At 35.9% G+C, this 19,428-nt stretch overlaps 1 protein-coding gene across 2 annotated transcripts; it reads right to left on the bottom strand.

Annotated features, from left to right (window-relative positions):
• Positions 1 to 851: 851 nt before the first annotated feature.
• On the bottom strand, positions 852 to 8,528 carry LOC116177190 (nose resistant to fluoxetine protein 6-like). Of its 2 annotated transcripts, XM_031496085.1 has the most exons (12): positions 8,335 to 8,528; positions 8,123 to 8,286; positions 7,865 to 8,076; positions 7,742 to 7,818; positions 7,501 to 7,694; positions 7,298 to 7,458; positions 4,985 to 5,153; positions 4,753 to 4,931; positions 4,584 to 4,707; positions 4,357 to 4,540; positions 1,086 to 1,228; positions 852 to 1,040 (listed from the first exon to the last, which is right to left on the bottom strand). In XM_031496085.1, the coding sequence occupies exons 1-12, from the start codon at positions 8,486 to 8,488 to the stop codon at positions 918 to 920; spliced, it is 1,884 nt and encodes a 627-aa protein (XP_031351945.1). In that variant the 5' UTR covers positions 8,489 to 8,528; the 3' UTR covers positions 852 to 917. The 2 variants fall into 2 exon arrangements, with proteins under 2 accessions (XP_031351945.1, XP_031351946.1); XM_031496086.1 differs by lacking the exons at positions 852 to 1,040; positions 1,086 to 1,228 and adding an exon at positions 1,251 to 1,485.
• Between the last annotated feature and the right edge of the window lie 10,900 nt (positions 8,529 to 19,428).

Raw genomic sequence — 19,428 nt, 5'->3', positions numbered from 1 at the left:
TTAAATACATAAAGTTACAGGAAGGATAAAATAAGCAATTAAAAACACAGCTAAAATCGACAAATAGACATTAAAATAACAAATTCCACTAAAATAAACGAATTCCGTGCTTATTTGTAATCCATCTGGCGTTATTCATACAACAATATATCCAATGATCACAGTTCAACTTAGCGCTCTCCAATGTATATATGCCCTGGTATATGCATATAGATAACCAAATTAGGAGTAACATTAATTTTCGCCGGTTTTCAAAAGTAGCTAGTTCCCACTCCTGATGCCGGGATGAAGTAGTCCGCCGAGAAAAAAGTTTTGCCCAGAATATCACCGTAAATAACGACAGTAACAGAACTTCATACTAAAACTTCAGTAAAGTACAAACGCAAAGTAATTAATATAAAGTTTGTAATTATTTTACCCCAGCATCACAAAGTTGACACACAACTCGAAAAGCTTCCTCCCATTTATTACATGTTTTCACAATTAATTACGCGATCTAATTCGACGTTTACTAAAATATATTTGCATAAGCATAATAACAAAATCCCCTAAAATATCACATGAAGTGCTCATATAAAACCGTGAAAGTTGGGGTTATAAATTATTCCTTAGTCAAATAAGCGAAATGTAGGAAAAATGGAAACATCATAAATTATGTACTATTAAAGCGGGCTTATTACTGTAACGTAAAACGAAAAGAGGCCTCAGAGACTTAAGCTGGCAAATGAAAACCTCTATGTACCGAATTCGCTTACACATCTACCTTTTTGTTTAGGAAAAAGCGAATTTGCGGCGAAATACCTTTATTTACAAATTTTATCTAATACTACTCAAAAAGGACTACCTGTAACATTTAGGGGTTGTTTTATAACAAAGCGCAACTCCCTAATTAACAGCTTGGATAACGCCCAGCAGACTTAATCGCTTTTAACTTTCCTCAGATAAAGTTTTTCGACCATTAGCATTGGAGACTCCACTGTGAACGTCAGAAAAACAGCAGCAACTTGCGTTAGCACCCATGTGCCACAAAAAAGGTAAATCTGCAATCCGAGTTATACAAATCGGGTGAGAAGTACGTGATATACCGCCTCGTGATGGCTTGCATAGAGCTCTGTTTGTTTATTTCCGTTGGCTGTAATAATGAATATGCAGTGGAGCAAGTAGCCGCAGTACGTCAGTTTCGAAAGTACCTTAAAAATGGGCAGCGATAAAACCGTGTTGACTATTCCTAAAATTTCAGATTAGTTTCAGTTGCCAGTTTCCGTACAATAGTCTTCTATAGAATAGTTTACCAGATTTTTACGACATCTGTAACTACTCTTGAATGATATTAAAAGCTCCAACAAACGCAAACGAAACCATAATGAATAAGCTGCTGCTCTTGGTGCCTTTCATATTGTAGCTTACTGTAGACTTCCATTAACTACCACGGCTATACGACAATACGACTTTTTGTTTAACAATTTTATAAAACATTTGCTACCCCTGCACAAAGGAAAGTATAAAGTTAACAGGATATGATGTGGTAATGTAGATTATTGGGGAAATAGTTCCAAACTATTTTTGGATATGAACTGCTTCCTAATTAATTGCGACATTGATAACTTGATAATTTAATAGAAGATAATTAAGTTGTAACCTAACAACAAGAGTAAGTTGCATTATTAGTCTATTAATTGTTGTGGTACTTGTACTTCTGTTTTGCTAAATTGCAAGTTTCAAATTAATTGCGGTTTTGACAACTCCTTAATTAAATGAAAATCGGTGGGAGATGCTCCCTCCCTACTCATAAATCTGTATTTTTTTTTAACTTTGGAGGGTTTGAGTAGTTTGGGCATCTCATATCATAGACAGTTTACAGGGTGTCGAAATCTAGAGGGTCGATTTTCTAATAATTTGTAGTTCTTTTGGAATTGTAAAGAAAGATTCACAAGCTGTGGTGGATTTGAAGCTTGTCTTTTCTGCGGCACTTGATTTCCATAGAATATTGTTTTTAATGGCTTTCGGAAACCTCGGCGACGAGATGTCGAGGATTTGTATTATGTTCAGTTATCCTAATTAGGCATTAGATCATTCTCTGGATAGTGAGAAGACGAATCAGCGGAATTTCTGTGCGGAAAAACAACCTTTTTCTCCTGTGCTTTAGTGGGGAAACCGATTCCAATTGGTATATTTAAGCAATGGTTGACTCTTTTACCAGAAGGAGGCTTCCATGGTCATGGTCATTAAGATGATATTTAAGCAAATGCATATTCTGCGTATTTCAGTTCAGTTCTTACCTCGATGCGTTCTTGTTATGTTATAAATTGTAAGTGATAAATTGTAATTACCGTTATAAATTAATCCATTTTAAGACTGTTGTAAATTTATTGTTTACTAATTGTGGATGACGACGTACCTAATTAAATTTACGTTACAGTACTAAACAATCTGTCCTAGAAAATTCGAATCAAGATTAGAGCCGCCATTTTAGGTCAAGTGTAATTAATTGCGCCGGAGTTTGTTGTTTCGACAATCGAATATTGTGCAAGGTCTCGCAGTGGAATTTCGTCGTTATTGAAACAATATAAAAAAAAATAAAAAATAAATAAATAAATAAAAGTAAGGCATTGGAGTAGAGATTTTTTTTTTGAACTCAACTAGACACTCTTTTGGACAAGCGCATTTTACAAATTTCGGTATCACAGAATTAGCTATGAAATTTGCCAACCACACACTTATATATGCGAAACGATTTCGCCGGACGTTTGAAGACATTAAAATAGTAAACTATTTCAAACCTACAAACAGACGGACGGGCAGAAAGTTCAAATGCCCAAAATTTAATCAATGACTCCCTTGACCATTGTCTACTTATTACTGAAAACAGAAATGGAAATTTCAAAAGATTTATTAACGAGCTTCTAAAGCGTATTCAGGTTTTGAACTTTCTTTCCCTCCGTCCGTCTGTCTGTGAACATGATAATTCGCGGTTGGGAATTTCCCAATTCTGTTTCTAGTATTATGTTTATTATCACCCAAGGAAGAACTGATTAAATTTTCAGTGGACCTGGAACTCGCTTTACTGAACACCCGGTATCGAGTTTGTCGCTTCGTTACTGAAGAGTACCGGAATTTAATTATTTGCTCGAGGAGTAAGTTTTCTGTGTTTACATTTTGTATAGGTAATTGTTTATTTTGTATCGCCGATGTAAATAAAATTCCAATTGGCAATAGGTGTTGATTAGATTGGTGAGTGTTGAGGATTGAGGCGCATGGTTGATGAATGACGTTCTAATAAGTTGTAGAAAAAACCGGCAGACGGCGTTCAAAGTTATTTCAAAATGATCGCGCTTAAAAGACTAGTTCGATACCCATCCTATATTTTTCCGATAATTGCAGGCCGAGTGGTTGATTGGGGACCGGGTTGTTTTGCATGAATGCCGTGAGGAGCTGGAAATTTCCTGTTCCTCTTCCACCAAATGAGATTTTCTTTAAAAGGTAAACGCTCAATATTGGAGGGATTTTTTGCCATTTTTGCGTGCCGTAAATTAGAGTTATTTTTTGCCTTTTTACCACGTGTATGTTTTGTAAGTACCTCCATTTTCCGAAATTTTCTTGACTTTTGAAATTAATTCCACCGTATCTCTTCTGCGCCTTAAGTTACCAGTATTCATTGAAATTCGCTGTAGGAAATTTTTTCTACCGCTTGATTCAAAATTAAAGTAAGCTTTTCTTTAATTACAAAGAGGAGGGGCGAGGGGGTGAGAATTTTGCATACGTTTTCCCGAAATTATCTGCCATAGAAACCGCTCTGTAACTGTGCCTAATTTTTTTCCTCTAGAAAATTGTTATAGTGGAAGTGATTAAATACCGGAAACTCGAGTTGAAAAAACCTAACCTAACCTAACCTAACCTAACTTAAGCAAGGCCTTTTCTTATTAAAAATGTCTACCGTCCGAACAGACACCAAAAATTTGTTCATCTTATTTATCAAATCCTTTTTGTTGGTCATCTAATTCTGTCAATGAAGAAATACAAGTTTCGTTAAATAGAAGCTGTTGGGGTACACTTACTTCTAAGAATAAACCTCGCACCTCCAGGTGTTGGCAATTACTTTTTGTAAAATAATGGCACCCCTGTGTCAAGAATTTAGGGGAAAATTTAGAAAAACTTGATTATAACTTATTTCGATTTCACATGCATTGTAACCACGTGGGCATCAATGTAAAAGACTCAATTTAAAAGGGAATTTCTAACAAAATGACCCGAGTAATAATTTTACCACACAGAAATTACTCGTAGCTAGCAGGATATGGCATTTCCCTGCCCACGGCTAAAACTAAAACCTGACCTACGTAAGTTAGCTGAGTTTACCTCCGTATCCAATGTGACAGCTGTATATAACCCAAGCAACCGCAACCGCCCAGGCCGGCCTTCTCAAGCAATTTTCAATAGAGTTTTTGAACACGTTAACATTTTCAGACGTCTCCAGGTATCCCCAAGATAATTCGCACACGGCCGTCAGTATGCATGCCGTCCAACATAAGATAACTGACGTCTGAAAGTTAAGTTTACTTGGAGTAAGACATAAAATTACTTACACGACCCAAACGCGCTTTGCTCCACCTTCCGGTTGGCGAAATTGCGTATCCCAACATGAAACCGATAAACCAAGGGGATGCCCGGGTGTGAGTGGAATAGTAGTAGTACTTCATGTACGGTACGCTGAGGCGAGTAATTTTAGGTTACGATTAACTGCCCGGATATTACCTTGCCAGTGCGAGTTGCCCACGCCAAGTAATTGCGAAGCCTGCTCCCATAGAAGCCAAAGTCAGTAAGCCAGCTAGCACCATCGACGTTCGCGGGGATTTTGCCATGGGGACAATCAGAATTGGAGACAGTATGTATAGATGCATGTCCACAGCTAGGAACCAACTTGGCACAATGCACTAAATGGCAAAAGTGTGATTACCATACGACCAATGCACTACTAGTCACATACCATAGATAATGGATTTGCATAATTTTGCACATAGAAAAGTGTACTCCACCAATTCTCATTGCAGTTGGTTATATCAGCACCGGAGATAAGTGGCCACATTGGTCCATGGCTCATGTGACGTAAGAGAAAAATGTATATCAAACCGACAGCAATTAAACATGGGGTTAAGCTGAAACAATAACCTCTCAACAGAGCTGGGCAGAATACTTTCAAAAAGTATTTGAATACTAAATACCTTTACGTCCAGCACAACCGAATACTAGATACAGATACATTGAAAAGTATTCAAATACCTACTTTAAAAAATAAGTATTCAAATACTTTAGAATGTATTCGAATACTTTCAAAAGTATTCTAATACTATCAAAGGTATTCGAATACTATAAAAAGTATTCGAATACTTTGAAAAGTATTTCATTAACTTACTTTGAAAAGTATTCGAATACAGTAAAAAGTAATAGTTGTCACTCAATTACATTAAAAATTTAAAATAGTATACTAGATAAAAGTCTACTACTTAAAAAATCAAGTTATACTTTGTATGGGGTTAGCTTTTTTTATATTTCTATTGTTATATACAAATTTAAGGGGAGTAATAGCGTATTATTATTATTATATTATTATATAGGAGGTACCTACCAGGACCTTTCTTATACCAGTTATATCCTTAAGAATACGTGTACCAGTTTTCAAAGCGATCGTACGTCGTGCACATGATACGTACGCCTTTCTGAAATTAATCCTAGCGATTTTGGAACAGATCGATTTTTGACTATCCGTTTGTCCGTGTGCATGATAGTTTGTTTAGAAACGTGCGATCGCTTTGAAAATGGGTACACATGGTCTTAAGGATATAAGAAAGGTCCCTATTGTTTTTAAATTACGTAGACTATCGAGTGAAAAAGTTTCACTTCAGGATCGTTCGATATTCAGTTGTATCGGATTTTTATATTTGATTTTGTGACAATGGAAACTTTCCCTAAACATTTCTAAATTGTTCTCAAATATTTGAATAACTTAAAAGTAGTGCCTTCTTTTGAGGCCGGAAAAAAAGAATGTCTGAGATCGACTGGGAAAAAACATTTTCTTATAGAATTTGGCCCGTAGAATCCATAATTTAAAACAGTTTGAAGATTGGGCTACTACAAATTACAGCCCTTTGAATTTTTTTTCGAAATTTGTTTTTTGTCCATAACTTTGTATTGAGAGGTCTAATCGAAAAAGAACGAATTGTTTTCCCGAGAAATTTTGGTGCAGTCAATCCAATATTGGACTACTAGTTCAAAAGTTACATCCCTTTGAATTTTTTTCGACATTAGTTTCTAGTCCATAACTTTTGATTGAGAAGTCTGATCGAAAAAGTACGAATTGTTTTGGATTCTACGCACCAAAATTAATAAGAAACAGTGTTTTTCCGAGAAATTTTGGTGCAGTCGATTTTTGGTAAAAAAGGAAGGTTATTATACACTGCCTTTTTTTGAGGCCCGAAAAAAAAATTGTCTCAGATCGACCCGGAAAAAAAATTTTCTTATAGAATGTGGCCTGTAGAATCCATAATTTCAAACAGTTCCAAGATTGAACTACTTGTTCAAAAGTTACAGCCCTTTGAATTTTTTTTCGATATTGGTTTCTAGTCCATAACTTTTTATTGAGAGGTCTGATCGAAAAAGTACGAATTGTTTTGAAATCTACGCACCAAAATTAATAAGAAAAAGTCTTTTCCCGAGAAATTTTGGTGAAGTCGATTTTTGGTATAAAAGGAAGGTTATACACTGCCTTTTTTTGAGGCCCGAAAAAAAAATTGTCTCAGATCGACCCGGAAAAAAAATTTTCTTATAGAATGTGGCCTGTAGAATCCATAGTTTCAAACAGGTCCAAGATTGAGCTACAAGTTCAAAAGTTACAGCCCTTTGAATTTTTTTTCGACATTGGTTTCTAGTCCATAACTTTTGATTGAGAAGTCTGATCGAAAAAGTACGAATAGTTTTGGATTCTACGCACCAAAATTAATTAGAAAAAAAGTGTTTTCCCGAGAAATTTTGGGGTAGTCGATTTTTGGTAAAAAAGGAAGGTTAAGTATTCAAATACTATGCGAAGTATTCGAATACTTTACGAAGTATCCAAATACTTTGCGAAGTATTCGAATACTAAATATTTGTAAAAGTATTTGAGTTACAAATACAAATACTGCTAAAAGTATTTAATTACAAAGTATTTGAATACTTTAAAGGATTTGAATACTAAAAAGTATTTACAAAATCTAATACTGCCCAGCTCTGCCTCTCAATCTGAATCACACCAAAAACTACGTACCGTAGAATTCGGCGTAGATAAAAAACGGGTACACTAAACCTGTAGCCCTTGGTGAAATCGTTCATAGCACTGTAGGAGACCATTGCGCCTGATAACAAGAAGAAAGTGTCGACGTTCAATGTTGCCGCGCTGATAACCGATTGAAATTTTCCACTCAGCATCTACGATGATTGAGTAACGAAGCGAAGAAGCAATGGAATTACCTCAAAAATGTTAAAAGCGTTCCTTGTTGGGTTATCAATCATATACAAGTAGGTGTGTCCGCTTACAATTCCAAGGAAGCTCAGCACTCTAATGCCGTTTAAGCAGGAAATGTCGCCGGGGTTGTTTGTCATCTTGAAGATTATTTTTCCATTCCTTATCGCCGAAAAAGCACAAATTACCGAGTTTCTAATGGCTGGAGACATACACTGAAAGCTGGGGGAGAAAAACCGGCCATCTTACCTTTGCCTTGGTGACGTGCCGCGACATCAATTGCAGTTGAGATCACCACTAGCGAAATAGCACCGCCAAACATGAGCCTGTTGTGATTGACAGTAGTGATGTAGCTATGATTGTTATACATACAAGACAACGGTTCCTCCATCACCAAGTGGCGATTGCCCATCCTTTGTTTGGCACATTTCCTCTTTAAAGGTAGCGTTAACATTGGTTAGCAATTTCTCAATATCCATTGCCGAACATGTGTGCGGAATACAAATGGCCAATGCGAATTTCTCGCTGAATGACAGAAGGTTGTCCATTGTCGCAGCGATGTTCGCTGGTATTTCAGTTTCTCCCTAATAGAAAAGTGAACGGTTTTAATTCCCGTGGATTTTTACATACCGCGTAAACTTGCGAACACTTGGTATAGAGACCCGGACAAAACTTTCCATGTATCCTTCCCGACCCTATTTCTCGATTAATCGAAATGCACTCGTCCAGCGCACCTAAATCAAATAAGTTGGCTCGCAGAACTCCAGAGCGTATCTTCGAGGACGCATCTAGCACTACAAAATGCTACAAGTAGCAGTTGTGTCGGAAAATGTCGAGCTCACTTTTTAGAATCCATGGCTCGCGTTTTTCCAGAGCAGTAGCGGATACCTTTAAATCCCTGACACAGTTTCCCGTTATGTCGATTGCAGACAAATTGCCAGAAAATATCCTGGATAAATGCGCGCTTCCAAAGTCGGGGCCGATTTGGCATCTCATCAAGGGACACAGAAAAAGGCCGAAGAGGACAATCGCGCTATATTCACCCACCATGTCTAGTTCTGTTGGCCTACAACGCTAAATGTAGGGCAAACTAGACATTCAATAGGGCACGTAATACCTCGCAATAAAAGAGATGTGGTACAAAGGGGTGCCGCTGTTTACAGCTTAATCTCGCGGTTGTTAATAAATATGTATCTGGAACAGTATTTATTACACCTGCTGTACTAATAAATTGATAAATAACAAACGTAATTGTCAAGTTTCCGACCCTGGCAGCCTCACTTACAGATAATTCAAATTTTTAGAATTAAACGCCTGATAATCTTCCATAATTAAAGTAAGATTAAAGTTTCCAATGACTTACGTAACTGAAGCATGGAAGGATAGTAGTTTTTTAAGTTTACTGGGCGTTAACATTTCCATCTGCATCTAACATAAAGTGTCCCACTTAAATTCTTTTAACATACTTATAAGTAACACCCTGTACATCCTTGGGCATTAAAGGTGCTTTCGACAATGCATGGCCGCCTAGAATAGTATGGGAAATGCGAAGAAAGGGTCTAGCTGGAAAATTAATAGCACTAGCGAAACTTTTACCAGAACCAATTGGCAAAATTCTATGTCGCAGCGATCAAAAGAAAATTGAAAGAGATGACCATCAAGTTGTAGGGCACGAGATGGAAAACTGCAATAACAAGAAGAACAACTTTCGATTTTCTTCCATCGGTACAGGTTTGGTCCAGTATCCTTCCCAGGGGTCTATCTGTACCGGCTCCGAAAGCGGGAAAATCAATCTACTTGTCCAGGACTTCCTAAGACCTCATTCTTCGTGCCAGCTGCCTACTTTTTCCCTGGAATTCTGCACCTCCAAGCACCGTTTAACCGCGACCAGATCGTCAGGTCACCAGTCAGATGGCAGCCTAGGAAAGCAGTCTTTTCCTGCACTAGCTTTAGGTGTGTAGCCTTGTGGGAGGCGGCCAACCACCTCCTTCAACCACTCAAGGGAATGGCTGTTCTCGCATGAGGGAATTCAGGGTGACATTAGGTTAGAGTATGTATACTAGTTAGGTTAGGTGTGAAATCTTGTATCAAGAGAACATAATGTGAGAGGAGGTGATCAAAAGTTAGGATAAAGTATGAGTGAGGTTAGGTTAGAGTGCTCGTTAGGTTAGGTGAGAAATCTTGTATCAGGAGAATATAATGTGCGAGGAGATTGAATATTGAGCTAAAATATTAGCGAGGTTAGGAGTGATAGTTAGGTTAGGTCAAATTAGTTTGTCAAAATTTTAGACGCCTTAACTAATTTGACCTAACCTAACTAATATTTTATCCTAACCTTCAATCTCCTCGCACATTATATTCTCCTGATACAAGATTTTTGACCTAACCTAACTAATATTTTATCTTAACCTTCCATCTCTTCGCACATATTCTCCTGATACAAGTTTTGTAAAAGTTTGAGACGAAGTAAGGCGTTGAGATATTGCTGTGAAAGCTGGATTTACATCGTGAGCACAGTGTTGTTTAAAAACGTGATGAACGAGTGCGGTACGCACCCGGTGAACCATTTGATTGGCCCCTCATTGACCCCTAGACTTTGAAATTACTTCGACGCGTGTAGCGTGTGTGCGTGCGTATGTGTGTCCGCCAATTCAATTCTCAGCGTCCTTCTACGCCTTTCCCACCTCTCACACTGCGTGCCCTAAGTGTCTGTATGCCCGATGTTCGCACAGGTGTCGCCCCGTCGCCTTGTGAATCTGCAGGTAGGTCACTACTGGTGAAAACTATCACGTACTATACCGTAGGCCTGCATCGCTCAGCCCCCCCCCCCCCAAACTTTAAGGTGAATAGGCGCCCCTCCTGGCGAGAGACGATTCGTGTTATTCTCGTGCTTGCTGGAGGGCTCTCACAGAGGATTGGCAGACAACCAGCTCAAATTTGGACTAAGGTGACCAAATGATGCTGGTCAGGTATTCGTTTTGGACGTCGAAATAGAGTGGTGGAACTCGGTTGTCTATGCTGATATACCGTTTAGGGCAATTTTTCGAAAGAAAAAGAATTCCGTCTGTCCGTCTGTTCGTCGTCTACCTCGAGAACGAAAAGGGACAGGGATGTCAAACCTTCGCCGGATTAAAAGTCCAGTTTCCGAATGCGAGCTAAGTGCCAAAAATTATGCGAATCGTACGCGATTCTTTGTATCATGTTTTGACGCATACCGAGACCTTTTTTACTTAGTTTATCAAGCGTAATATTAAAGTAGTTATTTATTATTATCACACCATTGGCGTCCAATATCGTTAATTCAGGAGTTCAATTTGGAATTTGAAAGTTGTGCCAAAATTCTGTAAGTGATACATAAGTATACATATTCCATTGTTTGAAAGTGTTCTTAACTTACAACAAGTGTCACGTTACATTGTACGCGAATTGCCAAATAAAGTTCGCAGTTTATTAACTTTGGAGAACAGTAGAACTTGGAATTGTGTATTATTTTACTATACTTCCTTACTTCGCTACCAAAAATAATAAGTTTGAAGAAAACCAGTAACTTACAAGTGCAATTTATTTGTAGAGAGCGAAACTTTCGTATTCAATTGTCTGGGCAGGTTACCCAGTGTTATACGGCAAATCTATGAATTATTGCTAAAGGGCGTTTTTTTTTATTGAGTTGCTGTATGCATAGTAACAAGGGGGATGGAATGTGAACATGCCTGCGCAAGCACGACCGATGTCTGTTCTTTTTGGTAGAATTCGCTGATATTGGAAAATATTTACTAAATTTTCCTATCGATATTAGAAGCACAGCTTACTTAGTAAGTAAGCTGTGTTAGAAGTATGTAAATTTGTTTTATAATATAATCGTTAATTTGCGTACGTGGCTGGAAATCTGGGGCTTGCTCGTGTAGCATTTTAAACGATGTATTAAATCGCCTCTAAATTACGTTGTGTAGGTTTTCTCTCAGATTAGCGCATTAGGTGTCTCTTTCCAGGGTCGTATGTCAACAGATAGAATACCTAATTTACCTGTGGTATGTCAAAGGATCTAGGGAGGAGGTCTCCCTCTAGCCTATAGATTCAGTACTACGTCATAACATTTTATCTTCTCCTCACCGTCTTGGTCATTGTCGTTTAGTAATAGTAAAATTTTACAATTTTCTAATTTTCTCAATGAAAATCCTTTCCCCTATAATTTACATTATTAAACGAATTACACAAAAGCAATTTAATTTTTTGTAGCATCATGGAATTGTCGCCATAAGAAATACTATCGCCGATTTTGTAATTTTTTGCTCCATCGAATGTAAAAATTCAATATGGCGTCCATAAGATTTAAGAAAGTTTATGTGTAGTTACTCTAAAACGACAAATCATAAAAATTTTATTTTAGCAAAACCAGAAAGATAAGAAAAATCACTGTAGGTTTTTTAAAATTATTTTTTGGTAACTTGGAAAAGCAGCGTTCTCAAATATTGCTTCGTTATTTTTCGAGCTACAAAAAACTTGAACCCACTCTGTATTATAATGTTTTATTTTTTATGTTCTGTAAGACAAGAATTCTAGGGTCAAATTAGCCGCCCCCTATAATCCGCCGGCCTGCTCCAGCCTAGTCAGCCTGCTGGTAAATCAGCCACTGTGTTTCCGAAGCTCATACCTTACGTTTACTGGTGGCATCATGTTCTATTCTATTTTTTACGTTGTTAATAATTGAAGGAATTTTGCCTAGAACGTATTTTGGCCTACGTACAACCATAGTCTAATGCAAATATTATGGTACAACCAGAACTGGGCAGTATTCGATTTTGTAAATACTTTTTAGTATTCAAATCCTTTGAAGTATTCAAATACTTTGTAATTAAATACTTTTATGGAAGCAGTATTTGTATTTGTAACTCAAATACTTTCACAAATATTTAGTATTCAAATACTAATACAAGGTATTTGAATACTTTGAGAAGTATTCGAATACTTCGCATAGTATTTGAATACTTAACCTTCCTTTTTTACCCAAAATCGACTACTGTAACTTTTGAAGTAGTAGCCCAATCTAGGAACCGTTTGAAATTATGGATGGATTCTACAGGCCACATTCTATTAGAAAAATTTTTTTCCGGGTCGATCTGAGACAATTTTTTTTGAGGGCCTCAAAAAAAGGCAGTATGTAAATTCCGAGGAAAATTTGATGAGTTTGGTTAAACTGTTCTTCAAGTTTTGGTGTGGAATAATTGGGAGAACAACTATTTTTTTTGTGCATTCCACCAAAAATCGACTGCACCTAAATTTCTCGGGAAAACACTTTTTCTTATTAATTTTTGTGCGTAGAATCCAAAACAATTCGTACTTTTTCGATCAGACTGGTACACGTATTCTTAAGGATATAACTGGTATATGAAAGGTCCTGGTAGGTACATACCTCCTATATAATAATATAATAATAATATTACGCTTTTATTCCCCTTAAATTTGTATATAACAATAGAAATATAAAAAAAGCTAACCCCATACAAAGTATAACTTGATTTTTTAAGTAGTATTAAGACTTTTATCTAGTATACTATTTTAAATTTTTAATGTATTTGAGTGACAAGTATTTGAATACTTTTTACCGTATTCGAAACTTTTCAAAGTAAGTTAATGAAATACTTTTCAAAGTATTCGAATATATTCTAAAGTATTTGAATACTTATTTTTTTAAGTATTTTAATACTTTTCAATGTATCTGTATCTAGTATTCGCTTGTGCTGGACGTAAAATTATTTAGTATTCAAATACTTTTGATTTGTGTAAAGTATTTACTATTTAGTATTCAAATAGTTTTTGAAAGTATTTTGCCCAGCTCTGGGTACAACTAATAACAACTCAACGAAACCACAACGTAGCTTATCGCAAACCCAAATTTCGTTATAAATTTTGTCCCAAATCCGTCGAACAGTATAAATCTGAAATAAATAATGACTATATCTTAAAGTTGCGACCTAGATTTAACTAAAACTTATAAAAATACATGTGGTCATTTATTTTATTTAGGGTTTGTCTTGATTTATTGATCGGTATCCCATTGCTTTACAGCGAAACAAACATCTTCTATTAGGTATGGGGTCGCTTTGCGACTACTTTCTTGGCAAGATCGCAAGTTAATCCAGTTACTCTCCGTTAACTTTCCAGTCGTGCACCACTAAATTAATAGCCTGTTTTGTTTCTCTTTGGCTAATTGTAATTCAAAATAATCGGAATATGCCATCTTAACATTTGTAATTAGTTTTACACAACTCAGACATGCCTCAAATTTAACACTGCGGAGAAACTATTGTCACAAATAGGTGACAGGTACACAATCAAATTTCATTGCACTACCAGAATAAGCAATAACACCATATTTAAAAGATTTGCCATTTTATTTAAATTTTAGATCGTCCATCCTTTGTGCAATGTAATTATAATACACACAACGAAAACGAAACAGACGGAATATCTAGCAAGGAAATAATAGTTTTTGAAAAAAAACGCAAAAACATGTCGATTTTGGTTGGAATGGGGACATCCTTTCCTTCAAAATTTACACCCCTGATTAGCGGAAACCCGAGGTGGCCCAGGGGCCGAGATCTCGATAGAACGACAGACAGGCGATTAGTACTTTTGGTAAAAGTAGGCCAGGGGATTCATAACCAGAGCTGGGCAGAATACTTTCAAAAAGTATTTGAATACTAAATAGTAAATACTTTACACAAATCAAAGGTATTTGTATACTAAATACTTTTACGTCCAGCACAAGCGAATACTGGATACAGATACATTAAAAAGTATTCAAATACTTTAAAAAATAAGTATTCAAATACTTTAGAATGTATTCGAATACTTTCAAAAGTATTTTAATACTATCAAAGGTATTCGAATACTATAAAAAGTATTCGAATACTTTGAAAAGTATTTCATTAACTTACTTTGAAAAGTATTCGAATACAGTAAAAAGTATTCAAATACTTGTCACTCAAATACATTAAAAATTTAAAATAGTATACTAGATAAAAGTCTTAATACTACTTAAAAAATCAAGTTATACTTTGTATGGGGTTACCTTTTTTTATATTTCTATTGTTATATACAAATTTAAGGGGAGTAAAAGCGTAATATTATTATTATATTATTATATAGGAGGTACCTACCAGGACCTTTCTTATACCAGTTATATCCTTAAGAATACGTGTACCAGTTTTCAAAGCGATCGTACGTCGTGCACACGATACGTACGCCTTTCTGAAATTAATCCTAGCGATTTTGGAACAGATCCATTTTTGACCATCCGTTTGTCCGTGTGCATGATACTTTGTTTAGAAACGTGCGATCGCTTTGAAAATTGGTACACAATGGTCTTAAGGATATAAGAAAGGTCCCTATTGTTTTTAAGTTACGTGGACTATCGAGTCAAAAAGTTTCACTCCAGGATCGTTCGGTATTAAGTGGTATCGGATTTTTATATTTGATTTTGTGACAATGGAAACTTTCCCTAAACATTTCTAAATTGTTCTCAAATATTTGAATAACTTAAAAGTACTGCCTTTTTTTGAGGCCGGAAAAAAAATGTCTGAGATCGACCGGGAAAAAACATTTTCTTATAGAATTTGGCCCGTAGAATCCATGATCTAAAACAGTTTGAAGATTGGGCTACTAGAAGTTACAGCCCTTTGAATTTTTTTTTGAAATTCGTTTTTTGTCCATAACTTTATATTGAGAGGTCTACTCGAAAAAGAACGAATTGTTTTGGATTCTACGCACCTAAATTAATAAGAAAAAGTGTTTTCCCGAGAAATGTTGGTGCAGTCGATTTTTGATAAAAAAGGAAGGTGATACACTGCCTTTTTTTGAGCCCTCAAAAAAAATTGTCTCAGATCGACCCGGAAAAAAAATTTCTTATAGAATGTGGCCTGTAGAATCCATAATTTCAAACAGTTCCAAGATTGGACTACTAGTTCAAAAGTTACAACCCTTTGAATTTTTTTTCGACATTGGTTTCTAGTCCATAACTTTTGATTGAGAAGTCTGATTGAAAAAGTACGAATTGTTTTGGATTCTACGCACCAAAATTAATAAGAAAAAGTGTTTTCCCGAGAAATTTTGGTGCAGTCGATTTTTAGTAAAAAAAGGAAGGTTACACACTACCTTTTCTTGAGGCACGAAAAAAAAATTGTCTCAGATCGACCCAGAAAAATATTTTTCTTATAGAATGTAGCCTGTAGAATCCATAATTTCAAACAGTTCCAAGATTGGGCTACTAGTTCAAAAATTACAGCCCTTTGAATTTTTTTTCGACATTGGTTTCTAGTCTATAACTTTTTATTTAGAAGTCTGATCGAAAAAGAACGAATTGTTTTGGATTCTATGCGAAGTATTCGAATACTTCTCAAAGTATTCAAATACTTTGCGAAGTATTCGAATACTAAATATTTGTGAAAGTATTTGAGTTACAAATACAAATACTGCTTCCATAAAAGTATTTAATTACAAAGTATTTGAATACTTTAAAGGATTTGAATACTAAAAACTATTTACAAAATCGAATACTGCCCAGCTCTGTTCATAACTATGTTTATTCTCCAAGCTATGTTTTTTATACGTCCAAACGAGTACTTCTTAACCCTTTTCGCCCGTTGAGATCAAAGCTACAATTGAAAACTAATAATAAACAAAAATTGACGAACACCCTAGAAAAAGGTGACAGTATTTCATGAATTACATTCATCCTGTATCTCATTAATATAATGAGTAAAGTAATAACATACGTGTAAATAATTCAGTTAATGATCGCAATTACGTGACTATATAGCAACGCTCGTAATGAGGACGAGATTAAGATAACCTACCTTTATGCCACAAATGAGAGGATCAAGTGATGAAATAGAGATATTCTTATCATTTCCAACTTCCAAACGGTGTGACTGCCTAAGCGCGCACGTGTGTAATAAAGGGCGATTTGAATTGCTTAAATAAAGTAATATGATTTCTATTTCCCGTCATTTTGTAATCAAACTTAAATGAAATGAAAGTTGAAAGTGTGCTCTATGGGACGGTGAAGTTAAGTGATACTATCACTGGATTAGTTTTCAAGATGTATCCATTTGAAAATCATCCAATTTAACATCGGTTCTTATGGAGAAACGTCTAACGTTACAAATTCTTAGGCGACGTTAACTGTCTATAACAACCTTTTGGGATAATCTGTATTTTTGCTTCATGTATTTACTTCGAACTTTTTTCTTTTTTAACGATAACTACCGGAACTCTCGTTGTTATATTTTACGTTCCAAACACAAATACTGGTCGTGACGGTTGTCAAAAAATAGAATTTGATTCACATTTTATGAAGTGTCCCGCACTATTTTGGCTTTCCAAATACAAATCTCTTCCAAATCCCTCAAAATATCAAAGTTCAACAATGACATTCTATTGCGCCAATTGGAATCATTGTTCACGCACAGAAGAGAGGCTGTTCCTTCTCACTAAAATTCAGTTGATTTATCTTTTTATGATTTATGCTTCATGTTGATTTCGCACTTGTAACCAAATACCTCTAATTAAAACGACTGAATATGAGCTATAAATTCTGGCTATTGTGTCGCTCCGGTATTCGGGTCCCATAAAAAACAAAGCTCTCTTGAACTTGAACGAGGCTAGAACAAACTCAATTTCCAACACGGTTGAAAATTTCACTACACGCAACACCCCTGGAAAATCAACCATCTACATTCCGAAAAACTTCAAAAGAAATTTAAATGCAAATTTACAGTTGTGTTAGGTCTAAAATCCTTAAGATTTTAGAGATTGCTAAGGTCAATAGGAATAATAAGCGAATTTTGGTAACTGAGTCCTTTCGGTTTCTACCCTTTTTTGATTTGTCAAGCCAAAATGTACCGGAAAGCGGTTGTCAAGAGGTTGTGTTTCATGAATTTAGGAGAAGATTAAATTGGCCCATTTCTTTAAATTTGCATAATTTTGACCAAGGTTCGTAAAGTCCACAAGACGTTTAACATACTGTAAATTTAATTACGTGGTTCATTTATTTACAATTAATTAGCAATAAATTTATAACAGCCTTAAGATGATACACAATTTACAACAGCGCGAACTATTTATTACTTCGGAGTTGAAATTGGAACTGCCTCTTTTCCAAATGCACGTGACTGCAATCTAACTTGCGGGCACTTATTTCAAGTTATATCGTAATCGTTAAGATTTGAATGGACGGGCCCTTAGTCGTACATATACATTATAAAGTAATTACTCTGGCGCTGCAATATTTTCCAAATCATTTAGTTTCTGATATGAGATAGGAAAGTGGAAGGCGTGGAACAATGCGCGTACCCTTTTATAGATGATTGAAAAGAAAATTTGCATTTCTGCTCCCAGAACCGGAAATCTATTAATCACGTAACCATTTGTAGATTAAACGTTAGCGCTCTTTCGGCCACAGGCCACACGTGAGTTCCTTTTACACCTTGGTTCTCCTCAAGTGAGTGATAGGACTTGAAAATAAGTCTCCCTTAACCTTGTCACCACGAAATCGTCCTTTTATTTTAACCCAAAAGTAGAAATTAGTTTTATTCCGGTCATGTTCACTTAAAAACAGAAGGGATAAGAATGGGTTATCTGTCCATACTGTAATGAACGACACCATCAATCAAGGGAAGATATTTCATAACCTCCCTTTGTTATTATAATTAAGGAATATTTTTGTTCTTTTGAATATAATATGTAGGTCACCATCTGAATAGTTCACCACTCTCTTGATAGGAGATTGGATTAGGGCTCCATGGGAGCGAGGTAGCATGAAGCATTACAATAATTGCTTCAACTGTTTTTCTTATTGCACTCCCAATGTGTATTGCTATGTCTAATGCAGTCCAGTTAAAAATCTAAGTAAACTTACCTTCTTAAACGATGACAACTACTACAGTTAAGGGGAGGAAAAACGCTCTGAAAGAGTTACGTGGGTACACAAACTTTATCCACGGCGACGATTATAATTAATGTACAAAAACAATTAAATATTCAGTGATTAATCCGGAAAGGGTAGTATAGGGGATTTCCGTTTTGATGAATGTCTTTAATACACCTTTCAAAACTTTTCAGCAGATATCGCGAAAGTTATCCCGAACTTTTTCGTCATTACCGAAAGCTGCGAAAGCGGCGAATCCTTGTTGAGCACTAGATTTGTTCAGTTTCACACAGTTAGCAAGCTAAGGATGACGGATGAAAGAGGGTAGACAGAGATTCTGCGCTGCTGTTTCACGTGCTGGATGATAAACTTTTATTCAGTTTGTTGTCCAAATTCAAGCCGACTTCCTACAAGTTATGCATAATGCCATAATTGTTCCGTTGCGTTACTAATAAGTCACTTGGCTCAATAAGCTCAACTAACCCCCGATTTATTAGCTGAGTTTTTGTTTTAACCGCAACTCCTTGGACATCTTACAAGAAAGAGGAATGAGCAATTCCTTGAGAAAACGTCTCGGTTTGACCTAATAATAATAATACTTCTACTACTTCTATTGCATCGGAATGGATTTATTTGATATTAACTCCGAATAACATACAGGATGTTCCATGAAATACAATATTGGTGTACCACGCCTTTATGACCATCCCTGTATAATTAAACTTATTACTGCCTAGTAGATATTAAAGAACCTCAAATCTTGTGTATAAAACCTTTTTTGATGACAATGTCGTGGAAGGCGACACATGTACCAATCAATCATAATATAAATAATCTGTTGCAAAACAGTATCCGTTCATATAAGTGCAACATTTGTGTAACATTACCTAAATTCATATTTAAAATGTTTACTTTCTTATACAGAGTGTTCATTTGGAGACTTCCCACCACGAATTTATCGAAAACCACCGGTTAAAGAAAAAAACACCAAGACACGTCATAAGGGGGG

Source organism: Photinus pyralis, unplaced genomic scaffold (assembly GCF_008802855.1).
Source record: "Photinus pyralis isolate 1611_PpyrPB1 unplaced genomic scaffold, Ppyr1.3 Ppyr1.4_LG7, whole genome shotgun sequence".
Taxonomy (NCBI): Eukaryota; Metazoa; Arthropoda; class Insecta; order Coleoptera; family Lampyridae; genus Photinus; species Photinus pyralis.
Note: the sequence above shows the minus strand (reverse complement) of the source record. Positions and strands in the feature narration are given on the sequence as shown.

What these genes read in the sequence shown, in the direction of transcription:
- LOC116177190 (XM_031496085.1), bottom strand. Translation starts at nt 8,488, where the DNA reads ATGAGATGCCAAATCGGCCCCGACTTTGGAAGCGCGCATTTATCCAGG. An exon ending in ATGCAAATCCATTATCTATG is followed by an intron (nt 4,932 to 4,984) that starts GTATGTGACTAG and finishes TTTGCCATTTAG; the next exon opens with TGCATTGTGCCAAGTTGGTT. An exon ending in GCAAAGCGCGTTTGGGTCGT is followed by an intron (nt 4,541 to 4,583) that starts GTAAGTAATTTT and finishes CTTAACTTTCAG; the next exon opens with ACGTCAGTTATCTTATGTTG.